The sequence below is a fragment of the Cololabis saira genome, chromosome 6, assembly GCF_033807715.1.
Source record: "Cololabis saira isolate AMF1-May2022 chromosome 6, fColSai1.1, whole genome shotgun sequence".
Lineage (NCBI taxonomy): Eukaryota > Metazoa > Chordata > Actinopteri > Beloniformes > Belonidae > Cololabis > Cololabis saira.
In genome coordinates this window covers 19,379,311-19,397,618 of record NC_084592.1, presented here as the reverse complement: position 1 = coordinate 19,397,618, position 18,308 = coordinate 19,379,311, and the positions used below count along the sequence as shown (strand labels likewise).

Sequence of the window (18,308 nt, the reverse complement as noted above, 5' to 3'; positions counted from 1 at the left end):
TAGAAATAGTTTTTTTCTCTTTAAAAGAATGGCACAATGTGCAAAATCAGAGCAGATCTTCCAAACTTTGGTGATAAAACAAGAGATCAACTATTAGATGCCTGTTATATATATTTTTTGCATCTTAGATCTTTTTGAAATGTGTTCTCATCCATTTTAGGACACAAGTAAATCTGACAATTATCCAGATGAGATCTAACAAATTAACCAGTGCCTTCTGGGCAAAAGCAAAATGAGACTTGTAGAATATTTAAACCCATAAACCTGCTCAGGATTGAGGAAAGCTAAAATTTGACTGGAACTGGGTAAATAACTCCCCTTTGCCTGTAATATTTGGCATTTCTGTGTCGGGGGGGATTTATTTTGCTTGATTTACCCCAAATCCACGTAATTATGCAAGTATTTGACTTTGTTTTTCCTGATGTTTCCTCTCGTGTCCCCTGACAGACACAACCTGTTGTGTGAGGTTGACGTCCCCACAGGTGAAAGCTGTTTTCCCACACTTATGTCATTGCCACTCGCCGTGGCACCCTGAAAGCTCCTTGAAGCGTGTGGTAAATCGTGTGCCGAGGCTCTCTGGCGCAGCGACAAACTCAAAAGCTAAAAGCTAGCTAAAGCACTTCCTCCTCAGGAAATGTATAATAAACAAACATCTCAAACCGTGTGTGTAATAAATGTACGCTAGTTGCTCCTAAAAGCTGAAAGCACCAGAATATCTGAGGGCTGTTTTGCCCATGACATCTCAGTTTGAAGGTGATGTCTTCTTTTTTTTTTTCATATTCTAATTTTTCCTGTGAAACCACTGAGGGCTGGAAACCGTCCTCATCATCATGGAAGGGGCAGAGTTCTCCTCTTTAGGGCTGGATTAATGCATGCAGGGTGGGCTGGGAGAAGGTAAAATGACCTGTCCCGCCTCGGCGCGACCCGGGGCCAACCCCTGCATATTGCCAAGGCTTTGCTGTTTGCTCTTCAGTATGCAGAGATCCCCAGCTTCACAGGCTCGGAAGGGAGAGGGAGAGGGAGAAGGAGAGAGGGAGAGAGAGAGGGGAAAAGAGTTGTATCGTGTTGCAAGGAAAATTAGTGAGACCAAAGTTGGAGTTTCTGTGTGTTGGGGGCTGCGAACAATGGCAGCTTTCTGTCAGCCCCGCGACTTCAAAGGTCTGCTGAGTGACTGCTCTGAGTTATACTTTGTTGTAGATCACTGAGGAAATTCACAGATGTTTTCTCATACGAGACACCATTATAGCGGCTCAAGTGCCCAGTAGCCTCGAGCATCTCTCGCCCCTCTACCCCCCCGTCTCTGTGTCTCTTACAGACTCTCCCACTTGCCCCCACCCCCCACCCCCCCAAGCCTCTTAAATCTCTTGTATGAGACAGATGTGGAACTTTTTTTTTTTTTCTCACTCCAACTGTCCGCAAAATATGGAAAGTTTAAAAAAAAAAAAAAAAAAAAAAAAAAAAGAGTTCGTATTTTGGCTTTGCTGTGTGACCGTCAAATATACATTTTCTCAGCATCAGAACGTCAGGATAATAACTTTCTTGCACCCATAAATGTATGCCGATACAACTTTTTGCATCATGATTATCATTATTTTTCACGTTTTGCAACAGTGAGATGTAGTGATGCTGATACGTTGTCTCTTCTCTTCTAGGTTGCCTTCTTCACCCTTTTTGAACAACAAAACCAAAACCAACTGCATCTCAAGAACACGCTTGACTTTTATTGTAAATTTATGTTTATTTCAAGTAAAATGCTGTTTTATACAAGTCAAATAAATGGGTTTAAACAACCAAATCATGATTGTCAGTGCTTTTTAAAGAAAAAAAACATTTCAAACTGCCCTGGGTCTCTAATATTTTAAACATTACAATGAACTTATTTGCCTCAATAATGCTGTATTTACTTCACCACATAGATATCAGCGGTGATCACAGGCTCTTTGTTTAGGATGTTAAAGTTATGTAGTACATGATTGGACAATATTGTGTTGTGAAAATTAAAAGCTTTCTCTTCCATCTGAACCATTTAACATTAATTGAACTTTACAGGAATCATAGTCAGCTGTTGAAGTTTTAACTTAAGTTCTGGTAAAAATAGAGATATAATGTCAAGATGCACTTTTTCATCATTTTTAATGTCTTTTGTATTGCTGCATTATGAAAACACTCGCCAACAGTGAAAGTCATGAAACTTTATCACTATCCATGCTGTGCTTCAGTACCCAGTTGATTGACTCAAATCTTTGAGTGTTGAAGCAGAAAACCATTTCTAGGTTTGTAGGAAATAAGCCCCTGTGGGACTTGACCTTGTCCCAGCAGAGCCTTTAAACTCCTTAACAAAAAAGTAAGGATGTTACTACTGTAGTGTTTAAAACCACAGACCTTGTGGAAAAATGTATCCAATTTTTGGAGGTGTGGTAGTCTAGTGGCTACAGAGGTGGGCTTGGGTCTGGAGGACCCAGGTTCACCCGGAATAGCAACCAAGATGAACCACCTTGGGCCCCTGAGCAAGGCATTAACCCTGATTGCTCCATGGTGTGTGTGTGTGTGTGTGTGTCTCAGATGTAAGTCGCTTTGGATAAAAGCTTCTGCTAAATGACAGTAGTAGTGGTAGCCAGACAGCGACTAATTTGACATAAACGGTACCAACATTTCTGTTAATTTATGGTGCTTAAATGAGAAAACTGGCCACGGCAGATGATTTATCTTAAAATCCAGCCTAAATGTAACATTTTTTGACTGTGATTTTGATGTCCATAACTAGTTGCTCCTCCTGTTGAGGATGGTGTTAAAAATACTGCTTTTGTTTTCAGGGTTGACTTGTCCCTCCTCTTTAGCAGCTGCCTGGTTTGACGTACAGTAAAGAAGCAGCTTGCAACGTGCAACGACATTTATCTGACATTTAAGCCTGGAAGCAATAAGTAAGTGACAAAATATTTACCGCTGTTGCTCTGACGTTGCTGGTGTCTGTGTGAGTAAACGCTGGGTTTTAGCCTCTTTGCTTTAACATCTAACGTTTCTAAATGCGGGTACTTGTGCACCAGCAGAGTCCTGCTGACTCTTAAACCCGGACCAACTCTAAATATACCGTTGCATTAAAGCAGCACAATGTAACTTTTCCACCTTAATCTAATATTTCCAGAGTCATTGTGATGGTACATCAACTTCCAACAGGTTTAATGACACCTCTGTCATGGTCTGAGGGGTCTGTATCGCCTTCACTGGCACTATGTAACTTTGAGGAGCATGGTAGGAACCCTGCCACACTAAAAATCTACAATTTTACGGCTTCGACTGCTTTACGGCATACGTCACTTCCCCCTCCTTCCCGATTCGCAGTCGAGACGAAAGCTGGGCGGGGCGTGGAGCGCAGAGCTCAGCAAAAGCTGGTGTCATGGCCGAAGCAGTGAAAAAACCAAAGAAAATAAAAGTTTTATCGGAGGAGGCGAAAAAAAGAAAGCGGGAGAGTAATAAGCTAAATGCCCGGACAAAAAAAATAAATAAAAAAATGCCCGGACAAGAATAAACATTGGCCCGGCGTTCACTCACGGGCGTGAGAAGAAAGACAAGGAGGGATGTCCGACCGATGGGGCTTTATGGGGATAAAGAAGAATTGTTATGATACAAATGTAAATGTAGAGTTCTATGTTCAATAAGAATCAAAATTAGAATGTTTTCACATACAGGGGATTCGTCTTGGGTTCTAGTATTTTTCCTGAGAACTGTTAAATTGTGCAAAGCTGATCTGCAAAATATAAGGAATGGGCATTCACAGGTTATAAAGTATTTTTTTATTTTGTCAGTAAGTATGTTGGACTAGCGTACGAATTTGTAGTTCGGGGCGCATTATTATAACAGGACAGGGGGGCGGGCGTTGACTTCACTAATAAAACCAAGTTGAACTTAGTGATTTTCAACATCGTCATATTATATTGTTTAGCCAAAAATAGATAGAAAAATAGACATTACCTCTTTGCTATCCATGCTGCAAACGACCGCTGAAAACAGAAAAGTAGTTTTGAAAGTCCGTCCCGTTCATTCACTATCAAAACAAATGCACGCGACGGGGACAGGAGTTTTCCGGCAGTACGCGCTGGTGCTCATGGGAAATGTAGTGTTCTTTCTGGTAAAGCACTACCGCTTTTGTCCAAAGGAGCCGCCAAACTCAACAAAAGCTGAAAGTTACATTGTGCTGCTTTAAAGGAGCATGAGGCTCCTTTTAAGAAAATGAAACTCTCTAGCGCCACCTTCGCCACGACGGCCGTTGGGGGTACTGCAGCCAACAGCGAAGCCGGCACGGGAGAACGGGGAGAACGCGCATGCAGCGTCATGTGACGTCACATCCGCAGGACAGCGCGGGAAATTTCCGGCCCGGAATTGCAGCACATTTTGCAGCACACAGCCTGTTCAAGGCAACGGAGAGATACACTAGAGGAAACATTCTTTTTGGTTTGGAACGCTTCATCTGACATTATTACTAGAAAACTTCAAACGTATACAAATTTTTTTCATAAATCCTGCCTCAATCCTGCCTCATGCTCCTTTAAGTGTCTTACAACAATAAGATTTTTAATTTAAAATGAAACAAACACATCTGATCTCCAGCAGGAAGAGAGTGTTGGACCGTCAGCAGGCTTGCCTTTCTTCCACACCTTCACCCAGGCTAATGAAGACACGGACGCCCACGTCCCTCCCAAGTCCTCCCACTCCGCCAGCTGGGATTCAGGCTGTGGGAGAGAAGTTTGGCACCACTTCATAATGTCCTTTACAAATGCACCATGATTTATTAGAGCTTTGTACTAACGGTTCCAAATAAGTTTCCTTTAACACGAACGACCGAGGTGGTCGTCTTCTTCGTCGCTGTTTTGTAACTGAGTCCCATTTCTGTGAACACCCGGTGGCGGAGTGGGAAGAGTCGGTTTTCCTTTCAACTGGAAGCTCGCCAGATTGATCCCCCGACCTCCGGGCGAGGCGATGAACTCTGCGAAGCCCCCTCTGCCCCAGCCACCCGTAGAGCTGCTCCCAGGCCAGATCGATATGTTCAACACTTTCATGTGAATGATCTGCTGCTGATAAAAGCTGAGAGAAGTTCCTCTTGTAGTTGTGAGGCAACACTGAATGACGATTTACTGAATTTGACCAGATTTGTTGCTAAATTAAACCTCAGCTGGAGAGGAAGTCTTTCACAACCAGATAAGTGTGAGTGTGTTGTTGGTCACGTCTCATCACTGACCCACGAACCAACTGGTCACTTTTCAGCTCTTCTGAGTCCTTGTGTGTGAGATTCATGCTCATCAACTTTACTTTTAGGGTCATTTTAATTTAAATTTTAAGTTTTAAAAACTCCACTGTGTCTTTTCAGTTTAAAAAACTCCAATAAATACTATTAAAACATTGATTTCTTTTATTTTTTATTTAATTTCCACAAAGTCATCAAATTTGCACTCTTGACTTCATCCCATAGATAAAATAGAAATGATAAAATTGTAGGAGGATGAACACTGATGCATATTTAATAATTATTAACAACTTCTAATTGAACTTAAAACTAATCCAATTATCTATAAATTATTTGTAATGCACTTACTTAAAAGTAAAAAAAAGTTTGGAAAAGTGTACAAAGAGTTCTTGATTTGATAAAGAACTTTTATCCATCCACAAAAGAAGAATAAAACAGCCGCTGCCGTCGTAGATGAAATGTGATGTGGCTCAGGGTCAAAGCAGTGACCTTTCCTGCTTGCTCATTTATTTATTTTCCATATTTTTGGGGGGCAGTTTCAGCCGCGGAGCCCGCCACAACTTGATGTAAACAAGTTTAATCTCCTCTGTTGTTTTTCTGTGTGACTCCAGCAGCACTCCTGCAGCCAGCGTTGTAGTTTAACATGGCTCCAGTGCCGCCCAGCAGGACTCCCCCTTTTCCCTCATGACTGTGTGTAAAGCCGTGGGAGAGGACTGGGAACATTAATCCCTTCAAAGGAACAGATCTAATTCAAAATCTGCCGCTCCAAACTAGTTGAGAGGACAGTGATTGTTTCTGCAGGGAAGCCAGATAAAGATCAGAGAGTTGAACTACAACTTCCATTTCTCCAGCTCTGCCATAAAAGTTTTGGATATTATCTTATAAAAACTGCGTACTTTTGCCTTCGTTAAATCTTGTGAAACAAAAACATTCTGACAGGATGCTTCAGTTTAAAGTTTCCCCCCCCTGTTTTGTCTTGATATGATGCTCCTCTGTTATATTTGGATGCGATACTTCTTAAGATTGTGGGTTTTTTTGTGATTAACAGGACATCCACATTTACACTGGGTGTGCTTTGTTAAATTAGAGGGCTTTGTCTGAAGGCATTTAAGGAGTATTATTTGCTCAAGTTGCATTTCAGGAAGCTTTTACTTGAATGGCTTTCCCTGCAGGCTCTCAGTTTGTCAGGGTGTCAGTTTTAATACTTAACAAAGAAGAGAAAAAATATCTGAATTTAGAGTCTGATAAAAACAGCTGATTAAGATGACTGAAGTAGAAATAAGTATTTAAATAATTCAGAGAGGGCATAATTAAGTGTTTAATGCCAAGTTGCAGTTCAAAGGCACAACAAAGAAATCTTAATTCAAATTAGAAAATGTAAAAGAGATGCAGATTCTTCAGAGATGAGGACTTCGTGTTGAGTCACTCGATTTGGTCTCTTTTTCCTCCATCAAACAGGCAGCCAGTGCTGTTGGAGATCTCTAGAGATAACAATGTCACATTGTCACATAGGGTTCTGCTACAAATCCTTAATTACAAAAAGAGGATCAGATGACTACAGCATCCAATACCGGGGTCTCCAGGCGGCGTGGGGGTCTTTGATCAAGAAAATCCAATTATTTGTGTATATACATTTCCCACATAGTGATTACTTCATTAATTGTCCCGCCTTTATCTCCTCCCTTCCCAACCCCCCTAATAATCAGCTCCTTTATCCAGACCAACAAACACACCATAGGAGCTTTGTGGATTCAAAGGATTTGCTTTCCCCTCTCAAAGAGCCGCTATTCTTTGATGATTGGGCAGCGGCAAACTTCAAAGTAATAAATCTTATTTCTGACTGGCTGGCGGCCCACCAAAGTCCTTATCAAATTCTAAGAAGTGATCCCTCACTCTTCAGATAGACCGAGGATATATCGGAGAGAGGAAGCACTGGAGACGCGAAGACTTTGCTCACACAAAGATATATATATATTTTTTGACCGGCGAATGCACATATTCATCTGAATTCCGAGCGTTTATTAGTGTTTATTCGCCAGCTCGCGTGGAGGAGGAGCGGGCACCATGGCAGCGGTGGCGGTTCTGCGGAATGAAACCCTGCAAGCTTTTCTCCAGGTTAGACCGCAACTTTCTCCCAGACTTTGACCACTTTAGTGAGGACGAAACTTTTAATTTGAACCCTTTTTCCTTTATGCATAAGCCACTTCATTTAAAAGGGGGAAACTGCTTCATGTGTATGCGCATTGTTTCCTGCAACATACAGTAGCTGCAGTCAACTTTTACGCAAGAATATTAAACAAGAAAACTCCCTCTTCTTCTCACCGTACATTTGTTTATTAGGCCAACATTTCGGTCATATACCTTTTTCAAGGCATGAAGACCTTGATTGATGCCTTGAAAAAGGTATGAGAAGAAGGTGTGCGGGAGTTTTCTTGTTTAATTTGGCTGCAGCTTTTCCTCCTCCGACGCACCTTTCTGCAAATCCGGTGTGCAAAAAGTTTTCTACTACGCAGATAGAACATGCATTTGAATTAAAACAGTCTTTTTTTTCTTTTGGCAATATTTTTTGAGCTTTTTGATGTGCGTAAGGGTCTCAAGCATGCTTGTCTGTGTCCTGCAGGACCGCACTCCCAACTCCTCTCCGGAGAACTGCAAGCACTCCCCGCTGGCGCTGCTGGCCGCCACCTGTAACCGGATCGGGCATCACCACCACCACCACCACGGATCCACCCCGGCAGACTTCCTGCAGGTGCCCTACGACCCCACCACCCTGGGCTCCCCCTCGCGTTTATTTCACCCGTGGACTAACGAGGGGACGCCCCAGAGCAGCCTGAACTCAACTTTCGGACTATCCTCCAAGCACATCCAGAGCTCCTTCAGCTCCCACCACCACCACCACGAACTCCCCCTCACCCCGCCGGCCGACCCCTCCTCGTACCCTTATGACTTCTCCTCCCCGGTGAAGATGCTGCCCTGCTCCATGCAGTCCGCCTGCAGCCCCCCCACCTACGTCCCGGCCGTCAGCTACCCGGCCCCGGTTCCGGCCCCCATCCCTGCACCCGGCTCCATGCCCGGGTTCGTGCACCAGCAGCAGAGACAACTCTCCCCCACAACCCCCGGGGAGGACATCCCGTGGTGGAGCCTGCAGCAGCAGGGCACCCACGGGGGCCCCCACCCGCGGTTCCAGCTGCAGCGCGGGTTGGTCCTGGGACACTCGGACTTTGCGCAGTACCAGACGCAGATCGCGGCGCTGCTGCACACCAAGTCCCCGCTGGCGGCGGCGCGGCGCTGCCGGCGCTGCCGCTGCCCCAACTGCCAGTCCAACACCAACTCCTCCTCCAGCGACGAGCCCGGCAAGAAGAAGCAGCACATCTGCCACATCCCCGGCTGCGGGAAGGTGTACGGGAAGACGTCGCACCTGAAGGCGCACCTGCGCTGGCACTCCGGGGAGAGGCCGTTTGTCTGCAACTGGCTGTTCTGCGGCAAGAGCTTCACCCGCTCCGACGAGCTGCAGAGACACCTGAGGACTCACACCGGGGAGAAGCGCTTCGTGTGCCCGGACTGCTGCAAGAGGTTCATGAGGAGCGACCACCTGGCCAAACACGTCAAAACTCACCAGAACAAAAAAAGTGGCAAATTGTGCCACGACAAGACGCTGAACGTGAAACGAGAGGACACGTCGAGGAGTATGTTGTAACAACACCTGTTTAGACGTTTAAAAAAAAAAAAAACCCAGTAGACTATCCTACTAGTGCAATACAGTCAAGGGTGAATCATGGTTCTGTGTTGAATCGACGTGCGTACCCTACGGCGTAGGCACTGCGTTGGTGTAACCAGTACTCGAGTTGAGGGGGGATGAGGGGGGATGGCATCCCCCCTGAAATAAAAACGGTCAAAATCATCCCCACTTTCCATCCCTTATGTCATTTCATCAATGAATGTGGTTTTACTGCTATTTCAACATTTAAAGTCATCACCAAAAAAATAATACCAGAAAAATAACTTATTTGACAATTTTCACCTGTTTCAAGTAAACTTTCACAAGTAGAAAAATCTGCCAGTGGGACAAGATTTATCTTCTTATTACAAGCAAAAAAATCTTGTTCCACTGGCAGATTTTTCTACTTATTTCAAGTGAAAATCTACTTGAAACAGGTGAAAATTGTTGTTTTTTCCAGTGATGAGTCTTGTTTTAAGTGTAATGAGATTTTTTTACTAAAATGAGACATTTTAACTAGAAATAAGACAAATATTCTTGTTAAGATTTTGAGTTTTTGCAGTGATCCATGTTACTTATCCTGTGAAGGACAGAGGCATAACAGTTTTTTATTTTTGTGTTTTGATGTATTTGATGTAAGCCCAGTGGATATTTAAAGCTTACAGAAGGCTGCATTTAACTGCTGCTATGTCATTCCTGCAGTATTTCTGCAGGTGTTTTGGTCAGTGCTATTATTTGTAATATATTATATTATTTGTAATCAGCACAAATTATCTGTCCCCATATGATAAAATCCACCATCCCCCCTGATTATTTTTCACAACTCGAGTACTGGGTGTAACGCGGAACCATAAATCAGCCTTCAGTCCTACTTTTAGTTCAAGTGCACAGTGAGCTGCATTTTTCATCTTTTTTGTTAATTTTCTATTTGGTTGAATTTTGACATCCTGACGATAGTTTTCTAACATTGCTGGTCTGTGTAGCACATTTTTGTATATATTTACAAAAGTTTCATAAGTTAATTTTGGGACCATGGAGAAGCTACAGTATAGCTCATGAGTTTGAATTCATTGTCTATATCATCCCAAAGGAAGACAAGTTTTCAACTTGTGTTTTTGATCATTGTCTTCGGTGGAAGATTTCACTCCCCTTGTAAATTATATATAATAGCTTTTGTTGAATGAAAGTGTCTTGTTTTTTGCTCCATATGGGGTGTTTTTAAGCATGCTCTTGAAAAGATCTGCTATTGTTGACATGACCCAAATACTGTGTGAGAATAAAAGTTCTAACATTTCCTCATCTCAGAAGAATTCATTCAGCATCCCTCAGTTATATGAGGCTTTACCTTGTACGATATCACTCTGCTTCACTTTGTTAATTCCTGTCAAATCCACGTAATCCGTTTGGAAAGTATTTTGTTTAGTAAAAATCGAAAATAAACAGATTTTCGAAATTGTTTGTTGAAGTCTATAGAGCTTTGAAAATTTTCAGTTTTCATTTGTTGCAGTAGGTCAGAAAAGTAGCAAATGTTTGTAGAAAATAAATCAAAACATTTTTTTTGTCATCTGGTTTATAGTTCAAAGCAAACGGTATATTTAGATATGAAGCTAAGATGATGGTTGGTGGGGAGTGTATTTGAAGAAGCTATTTTATACCTCACAAGTACGCTCATTTTTGCAAAACTGTTGCTGAAATTTTTGCATTTTGAAAACAGGTAAATATAGAAATAGTAGATTCCTCGGGCCCTTCTGAGGTGGATATGTGTAAGACTGAGACGGTTTAACCTTTGCTCCCAGTTGGAGTTGAACACAGCGATTTATGATTAGCGTTTATTTCCTGTTGGTGAACTCTAACAATGCTTCAATGTGTTCATTCTGTCTAACAGATGTTTTATTTGTTTTGCAACAACTTTGCTCTTCACAGACAGAGATGATCCCCGATACCAGATAAACTTGCTTGGAAGATCTTTGGATTTGTTTTACAGCAGGTGAAAAGGAGATTTTCACCTGCTCTTTCAGCAGGTTGCATTTAAAAACGAAACTTTTTCTTTTCTTTTTTTTTTTTATAAAACCCTCCATGATGTCTTAATGGACCCTCCATGACCACCAGCAACAGCTCAGGCTGAACCTTGACCTTTAAGGGAGCGTCTGGCAGTAGAAATGCCTCCAGTAAGTTGCACATTCATCACCACTCCACCAGGAGCTCTCACGATTCCTTGCAAATTTAAATTTCATGTTTGTTTACTGTGGTGGATCAAACTTCTAACCACAAGACTACCCTCCGTGATGCGTATCAACACAAAGAAGAAGTGGGGAACTTCTCAGCATCTAACGGATCTGAGTGATGATGCGGTGATGCAGCCCACTTCAGATATTCAGAGGGCTTAAAGCCGGCTGTCACTCTCGTGTCCCGTCTGTCAGATGTGAGATTTCTGACGTTGGCAGGAGGAGATGAAGGACCGTCATTCAGAGTTTTGAGCTGCAGTTTTCTGCCTCAACAGCACCCCCTTTTGTAATCCCAATTTAGTAATCTCTCGTTAGGTCATACAAATATAATACAAATACAAGAAGTCTTTACACGGTTCCTGCTTCAAGAATATTGCATTTGTTTTAAGGGAGATAATTACCTGTTCTTTAAAGCTTGGGTTTTCAGGCACATTTTGGAAATAAAAAACAAACCAAAAACCAAACCAACAAATTTATTGGGTTGTTGTTGTCGCTGAAGACTTTAATTTTGCACAAAATTGGGTCCAATTTTTTTTTTTTTATTAATATTGAATGAAATAAATCAGGAAAGTACCGTTTTTAAAATAGCAGTCATCTGCTGTTTATTGACCAATTTTTTACATATTATTTTGCACATTTAAACACAACTGTAACCTAAAGCCAGAATTTCTAAAGAATCTGCATTACGTTAACATTTCTCATCCTATTCATCACAGAAGAGGACAAATGAAAGAAAAAAAGACCCATTTAGGATGAGATTTGACCATCTGAACTGTTAAGCCTTGATCCACATTTTATGATCCTTTTATAAATCGATGCGTACGGATGGAAACGTTGAATGCAGCCAGAGTGGCTCCTCACAAAGGCTCTGATTTGGCTTCATTGTCTGAGTCTGAGCGACTATTCTTCAACTCTGCTGGAGGCCATAATGCTGAACTGCTCATACTGAGGACACAATGTGTTGTGGCTTCAAGTTTATTTAAAAAAAAAAAAAAAAAAAAGATTTAAGAACTACAGAACAGTGAAACACATTGCGAATTCAGTTTTTCCACTGACTCAAACAAAAACACCACTTTGTGATGTAAATGATTCCCAACTGCCAACACACATACACAGAGTTTGAGGTGGAGTTTAAAGCTCCAGAAGCAACTTATTAACTGGGCTAGTGAATTATGTTCATTGCTAGTAAAAAAAATTAAGAGACCACCACTATTTGGCAAAAACATCAGTAACAAAAAAACTTTATGCTAAAAGGGACATGTTATAGAGGAAAAATAACTTGTTTTGTGCTTGAGAGTATATCAGGGTTTCTCGAGTGTGCATCCACTCAAAAACCGAAAACCTGTTACCTATTTTGTAGATGAGTGGGTCTAAAAATGTCACTGCTCACTTGTATAGTTCTGTTATGTTATGGACCCAGATCAACCTCTCAGACTTTATCTCCACGCTGCAACAACAGCCCCTTGAAATAAACCTAATATTCCCTAAATGTGGTCAGAATGGTCCTAATTTACGTACAAATATCTTTACCAATGGGGCAAGAGAAAAAACCTTGGCTAGATTTCTTAAAACTATCCAAAAAAATCTAAAATAGTCTTCAATTTTCATGGAAGACAGTGTTTTTTTTCGTGTGTTTTTTTTAAAGAAAAGTTTTTGCAGTGTAGTTATAACATCGACCCAACTTTAACTTCACATCATGTTTCCTTTCCTGCTCCACAGAAGAGGAAAAGTGGGACTGACGTTCATTTTTGTTTTTTAATTTGCTTTTAGTAATAAATGCTCATCGTTATTCTCATTTACCATTCGTAATTCCTGAATGCAGTCTCGGTAACGTCAGAGCTGACGTTGGTCGAGCCTGTCTTGGTGTGACGGAGCACTTGTGACGTGGTGTACTGGCTTAGTCACCGTCTTCCTTCAGTGTAAAAGCTGCTGGTTATGTTTTAACAACCTGGGTTCAGTCCAGGGATGAGGTTCGACCTAAAACAGAGATCAGCTGTCTGTGGTTGAACTGCAAAATAGGAAAATGTAAGTATTCAGAAATATTCCTCTCATCATATCCGATTGATAGTCTGGTGTGAGGAACGCTCATTCACGTCATAACACTTAAACTCTCTGGGGCATTTTATAGCTGATGATACATTTCAGTGGAAAAAGAAAGTTTGTTTGAACATTTGATAAATCCTGAATCCGACAGTTACAATCAACTTACCAAATAACATCTTTGTAACATGCCTTCAAAGTCTCTGGAAATGACCTGTTCACTTTTGTTTCCACAACAACAGGCCTTAGTCATTTGAACCGACCACATCCTCTCCCTGAGCCTAAGAGTAATCTATCTATTGATTGTCCATGGAGTTGGAATCATTTTTCAGAAACATTCCTCTTTTCATTAAGAATCTTTTCATGAAAACAGGGTTAAAAAAGTTTTATTCCAACAGTGATTTTTTTCTTTTTTTTTGGTACATTTGCTAACCAGACCTCAAGTGAAGCAATAAGCGCCAGATCATCAAAGTTTATCCATCATCAGCCGTGATTTGTACCAGTTTCTGGTCCTGTCCTTATGTTGATGCTGGCGCCAGATCAGGAAGCACTCTCGTGTGTGTTTCTGCAGAGGGCAGGCCTTATTATGGTAATGTACAACAGAAGAAAAGGCAGTGAATGCCTCACATTTGTTTGAAACACATTATTTTACTTTTGCACATCCTCTTGTGGATTTCAACGATGTTGCACTTATTTAGTTTGGAGAAAAAATGAGCATGCAGTCGCAGCAAATCTGTGAGCTGAGCAGAACCAATACCTGTGCAACGATTTGTAATTCACGCTCTTCATTGGAGTCAGTGAAAAGGATCTGTAGCTGCAGCAGGCATCTAGATTGTGTTTGAAACGGATCCCATTAGCTTCAGTCGAGCTGTGAGTGTCTCTGACAGGGAGAAGGGGAACACGTCATGTCTCACAGGAGACTTTCTGAACCACGTTCAGCTCAGCAATTCATTCAAAAATAGTGAGCTTTTAGTGCAGTCAGGATGTCCTCCAGCTGCAACTCAACCCATCTGTGAAGCAAAACATTAAATCAGACGTAGAGAAGAATGTTATCGCTGTTGTTCTTTCAGGAGGCGTCGTCGTTGCTTTGAAATTTCTGTCGACATAAAGGTTTATTTTCCACCGTTAATTCCTGTGATTGTAACCAGTCATTTTGGGCCATTTACATTTTTATGAGAAAATTAAAGGATTGTAGTTTTGTCCATATTAATTGGCTCTTAAAGAAAAAAGAGTAATGGGTATTTAAACCATGAAAAATGGTTAAATTGGATTCTGATTTCACTTCTTTTATCTAGTCATATAAAAGTGCAGTGATAAAGGAGAAATTTCATGCCACTTCTGATTAAAATGGCATCTCTTGAATGGAAATTCACTTGTGCAGGGTCAGACAGAGCTGGTCCCACGCTGGGCTCCATGTTTTATACATCAGTGCTGTGATTAAAACGTAATTAAAACATGTCAGTTGCTTTATAACAGGCTTATTTTCTCTCTGTTTCTGTCTTGCTCTCTCTGTCTTCACTGAAAATAAAGATATGTTTTGGGTCAGATAAGCATTTGCATAGCTGCTCAGTGTAGACACGTTGAGTATTTGAACCACTTCCTCTGTGAATATGGAAAATATTTATCCCCCAAGAGTCCAGCGTTTGATATATTCTGCTCTTGACCCTCTTTAAGCGTAAACTTTGTCAAATGAGGAAGGTTTTTTTGCATGAAAAGCCAATATTTTTCTGATAGATTACCCCTAAAATTGTCTTTCTCTTTAAAATGAAAATTATTTTTTTGTTTCCCCTAATTAAAAGAAACATTTACCATTATATTAAACAAAAGAAAAAGAAAACCTTTAAACTTTTTTAATTTAAGTAATTTGACCGTTTTGCTCATAAACCACACCTAATAATGTGATTCAGACAGGCAACTTGGATTCATATTGGATTTAATCTTAAAAAAAATCATATTTTACAAATCATTCATTGATAGTTTAAGTAACTAGTAATATCTAAAGTTGATATGGTGATGGAAAGTGAAATTACTTGGGACCATTAGAGGAAGTTTAACAGTAATACACTTCAATTACTGCTTTAACAGTCCTCTTTTTACAATAACATAGCTTTTTTCCCCCTCAAGAAAATAAAAAGTAAAAATTGATGCTACATTTATTATAGAAAGATTTTAAGATATTGTACAAAAATGGGACTATGCAAGTTTTACCAAGCAGTGACAACAGGAGGCTACATGTATTAAGGGCACATTTCTGGTGCATGCTTGATCATTAATGAATCAATTCTTTTAGTCAAACAAAACACCTTATTTAACGCGTTTCAGTTGGATTCTTCTTTACACAGCATTGGTTTACTTTGAACTATTCTCAAACCAACTTTAGGAGATCAAATCATGGCCACCAAGAACAGGGGAAAGAAGAAAAACAAAAATAGGAACACAGTTTAGAAATATGGAGAAAAGGCCAGTTAGTCGACTTATATTTTTTGATTAACATATCTTATCTTACCAATTTAACTAATTCAAACAGACCATCATGATGCTGAAACTATGAAATAATTTCTTTATTGGGAAATGGATGGATGAGTTATAAACTGTTTTTGTTCCACTTGGTTGAACTTGCTTTCAGCACCCCCTAGTGGCAGAAGGTAAACATTCACTCACTGGTCTCTCAAGACACTTTCATGGGATTTCTACAGGAGGAACAGATGTCATTTTACATTTGTGACTCCTGTTGTATCTTTTTATTATTTCCTCTATTTCATTCGTATCAAACTTTGACTTTTACTCTTTTATTTTTTAGGTTAAACAGTGTTTTAGGATTATTTTTCACGCCATGTGGGGGCTCTATGTTCGTCTCCTGCACACCTGTCTTTTTTGAACAGCCGTGTGAAGTACTCCCTTAAGTTTTTTTTTAATCACACCCAAAAACTATCGTGAAATGTTTTCTTTTCTTGTTTAAATAACTTGAGATATTCAGCATGGACTTTGAATCTTGTGCTGTAAATTGTGGATCTTCCACAGTGTCTGTGGAAGATTTCACATGAAACAGCAAAGGATCACTGACTAAGTCAATGAATCAACTAATATTATAAATTAGAAATTATAAATAGGTTTGTTTACATGTTTGGTGACGGCCAAGAATGATTCACCAATGAATGGTGATTATGTCAGTTTATAGAAATCTTCTTGCCAGTTACAATGAGATTCTTTAATCTTCAGGTTTTAGTCATTTCACAAAATACAGATTTGATTTACGAGATGGATTAGATTTATAAGAAATAGATAAATTGTGAGGGAGGGAGAGAGTGGGAGGGGGGGGGGGGTCCTGTGAATGTTGACCCAAGTTTGTCTAAAATTCTGGCAACCGCACTGAAGATTGACGATTGCTGCAGATGTTGTCATAGTTTCTCGTGCTTTAGTGAGATCAAACAGGGATTTTCACACAGTGCAGCTTTAGCCCATTTTATCTTTAATCCTCAGCTCTGAGCTCCAGGTTAAGCGTTAAACGTCACAATGCTTCTCCTCTCAGCAGGTGTCTAAGTTTGAGTGGAGTTGTCTTTTGGATGATGTTTGGAGTACAACTTTTAGTGGCATTACACTTAAGACGAATAATCCACGCTGCTTTATTCCTGTGTATTTTCTCATTATTGCCTTGTGAATTCTCACATTGGGAACTTTATTTTTCATGTTTATATGGCTTGGTTAAAGTATGAAGTCAGAGCCAAGAACACTAAGGTTTTGAAAGATGAAGGAGGCAGAAGTAACACTGTAGCAAGTGAATTACTGACAGCTCTGTCTTCAGTCTAGGGAATTAAGTGAGAGCTTTGATCAGAGACTGCCGTCAAAATAACTATAACTATAGCAACAAACAGAAATATATGATAGTCTAGCTCTCTGACAACTCCCTCTTCACTATCTCCCAGCCTTTACATTTGCATTATACCCCCTCTTGTGGACAGTTTACTCAACTCATGGTCCAAATAAACTTCAGTTGTGTCCCCCCTTGGTTTTAGTTTGTATTTTTATTTAAATTTCTCTTATATTAAAGGATTCCCCCCATTTATTTCAATGTTTTGCTGGTACCAAATTTAAACTGACACTGATAAACACTTTTTTAGCAATGATCTGCAGTGTATGGTAACAAAAAGAGTGCATAGAAGATATATTCAAATATATATATATATATATATACGGTATATATATATATATATATATATATATATATATATATATATATATATATATATATATATATATATTTATATATGAATATATGATTATATAGATATATATGTATATGTATATTAAAGAAAAAAGATTGAAAATGAAAGGGCTAAGATCCTCTTGGGGCTTTCAGATCCAGACTGATAAACTGGTGATGGCTAACTAGCTGCACATAGTGGTGGTCGATAAACTCTAGAGCAGTTGTGATTTACGTGGCAATTCCAAGTAACAGCAATATCAAGAAGAAGGAAGACGAGAAACTGGGGAAGTGATGGGGGTTGAAGGAGCAGATAGAGAAGATCTGGAAGGTGAAGGCAGCAGTGGAGCACTTGGAGGTGTGTCCTCCCAGCTGGATGTGGCTCCACCAGATCCCAGGAACATCTGGGATCACGGACCAGAAGAGCGCAGTCCTAGGAACAGTGAAGATCCTGAGCAGGACCCTCAAGCCCCCATGCAGGTCCTGGAGGACCCAAGTTTGAAGAGGGCAACCGTCCACAGGGGAATGGGTGAAAGTGGAGTTTATATAATAATCTCCTGTTCCAGCGAGTCAAAGGACAGAGTTTAAAATCTTACTGCTGGTCTACAAAGCACTGAATGGTCTTGGACCAAAATACATGCTTGATCTGTTAGTTCCCTATGAAGCTCCCAGACCCCTGAGGTTCATCTGGTGAGGCAGCGTTCAGTTATTCTGCTCCTCACCGGTGGAACAAACCTCCTGTAGACCTGAGGTCTGCTCAAACTGTCAGCTCCTTTAAATCAGGCCTAAAAACATTACTGTTTACTGAAGCGTACTCTTAAATTAAATACTTACCTGCTACCCTTACTTTTTAACAACTTGTGCTTTTTAATATTTGACCTCTTT

The 18,308-nt window shown here is 40.5% G+C and overlaps 2 protein-coding genes across 3 annotated transcripts in view; both read left to right on the top strand.

Annotated features, from left to right (window-relative positions):
• Positions 1 to 1,781, top strand: part of myo3b (myosin IIIB) — a 77,907-nt gene extending 76,126 nt beyond the window's left edge. For both annotated transcript variants that reach the window (XM_061724471.1, XM_061724470.1), the window contains one exon: positions 1,653 to 1,781. The gene's annotated coding sequence lies outside the window, so the exon portion shown is untranslated. The remainder of the gene's footprint in view (positions 1 to 1,652) is intronic.
• A 5,351-nt stretch (positions 1,782 to 7,132) lies between these two features.
• sp5a (Sp5 transcription factor a) lies at positions 7,133 to 9,247 on the top strand. Its single transcript, XM_061724469.1, has 2 exons — positions 7,133 to 7,354; positions 7,860 to 9,247. Exons 1-2 carry the CDS (start codon positions 7,304 to 7,306, stop codon positions 8,934 to 8,936), a joined length of 1,128 nt encoding a protein of 375 aa, XP_061580453.1. The 5' UTR covers positions 7,133 to 7,303; the 3' UTR covers positions 8,937 to 9,247.
• The last annotated feature ends 9,061 nt before the right edge of the window (positions 9,248 to 18,308 follow it).

What these genes read in the sequence shown, in the direction of transcription:
- sp5a (XM_061724469.1), top strand. Translation starts at nt 7,304, where the DNA reads ATGGCAGCGGTGGCGGTTCTGCGGAATGAAACCCTGCAAGCTTTTCTC. An exon ending in CCCTGCAAGCTTTTCTCCAG is followed by an intron (nt 7,355 to 7,859) that starts GTTAGACCGCAA and finishes TGTGTCCTGCAG; the next exon opens with GACCGCACTCCCAACTCCTC.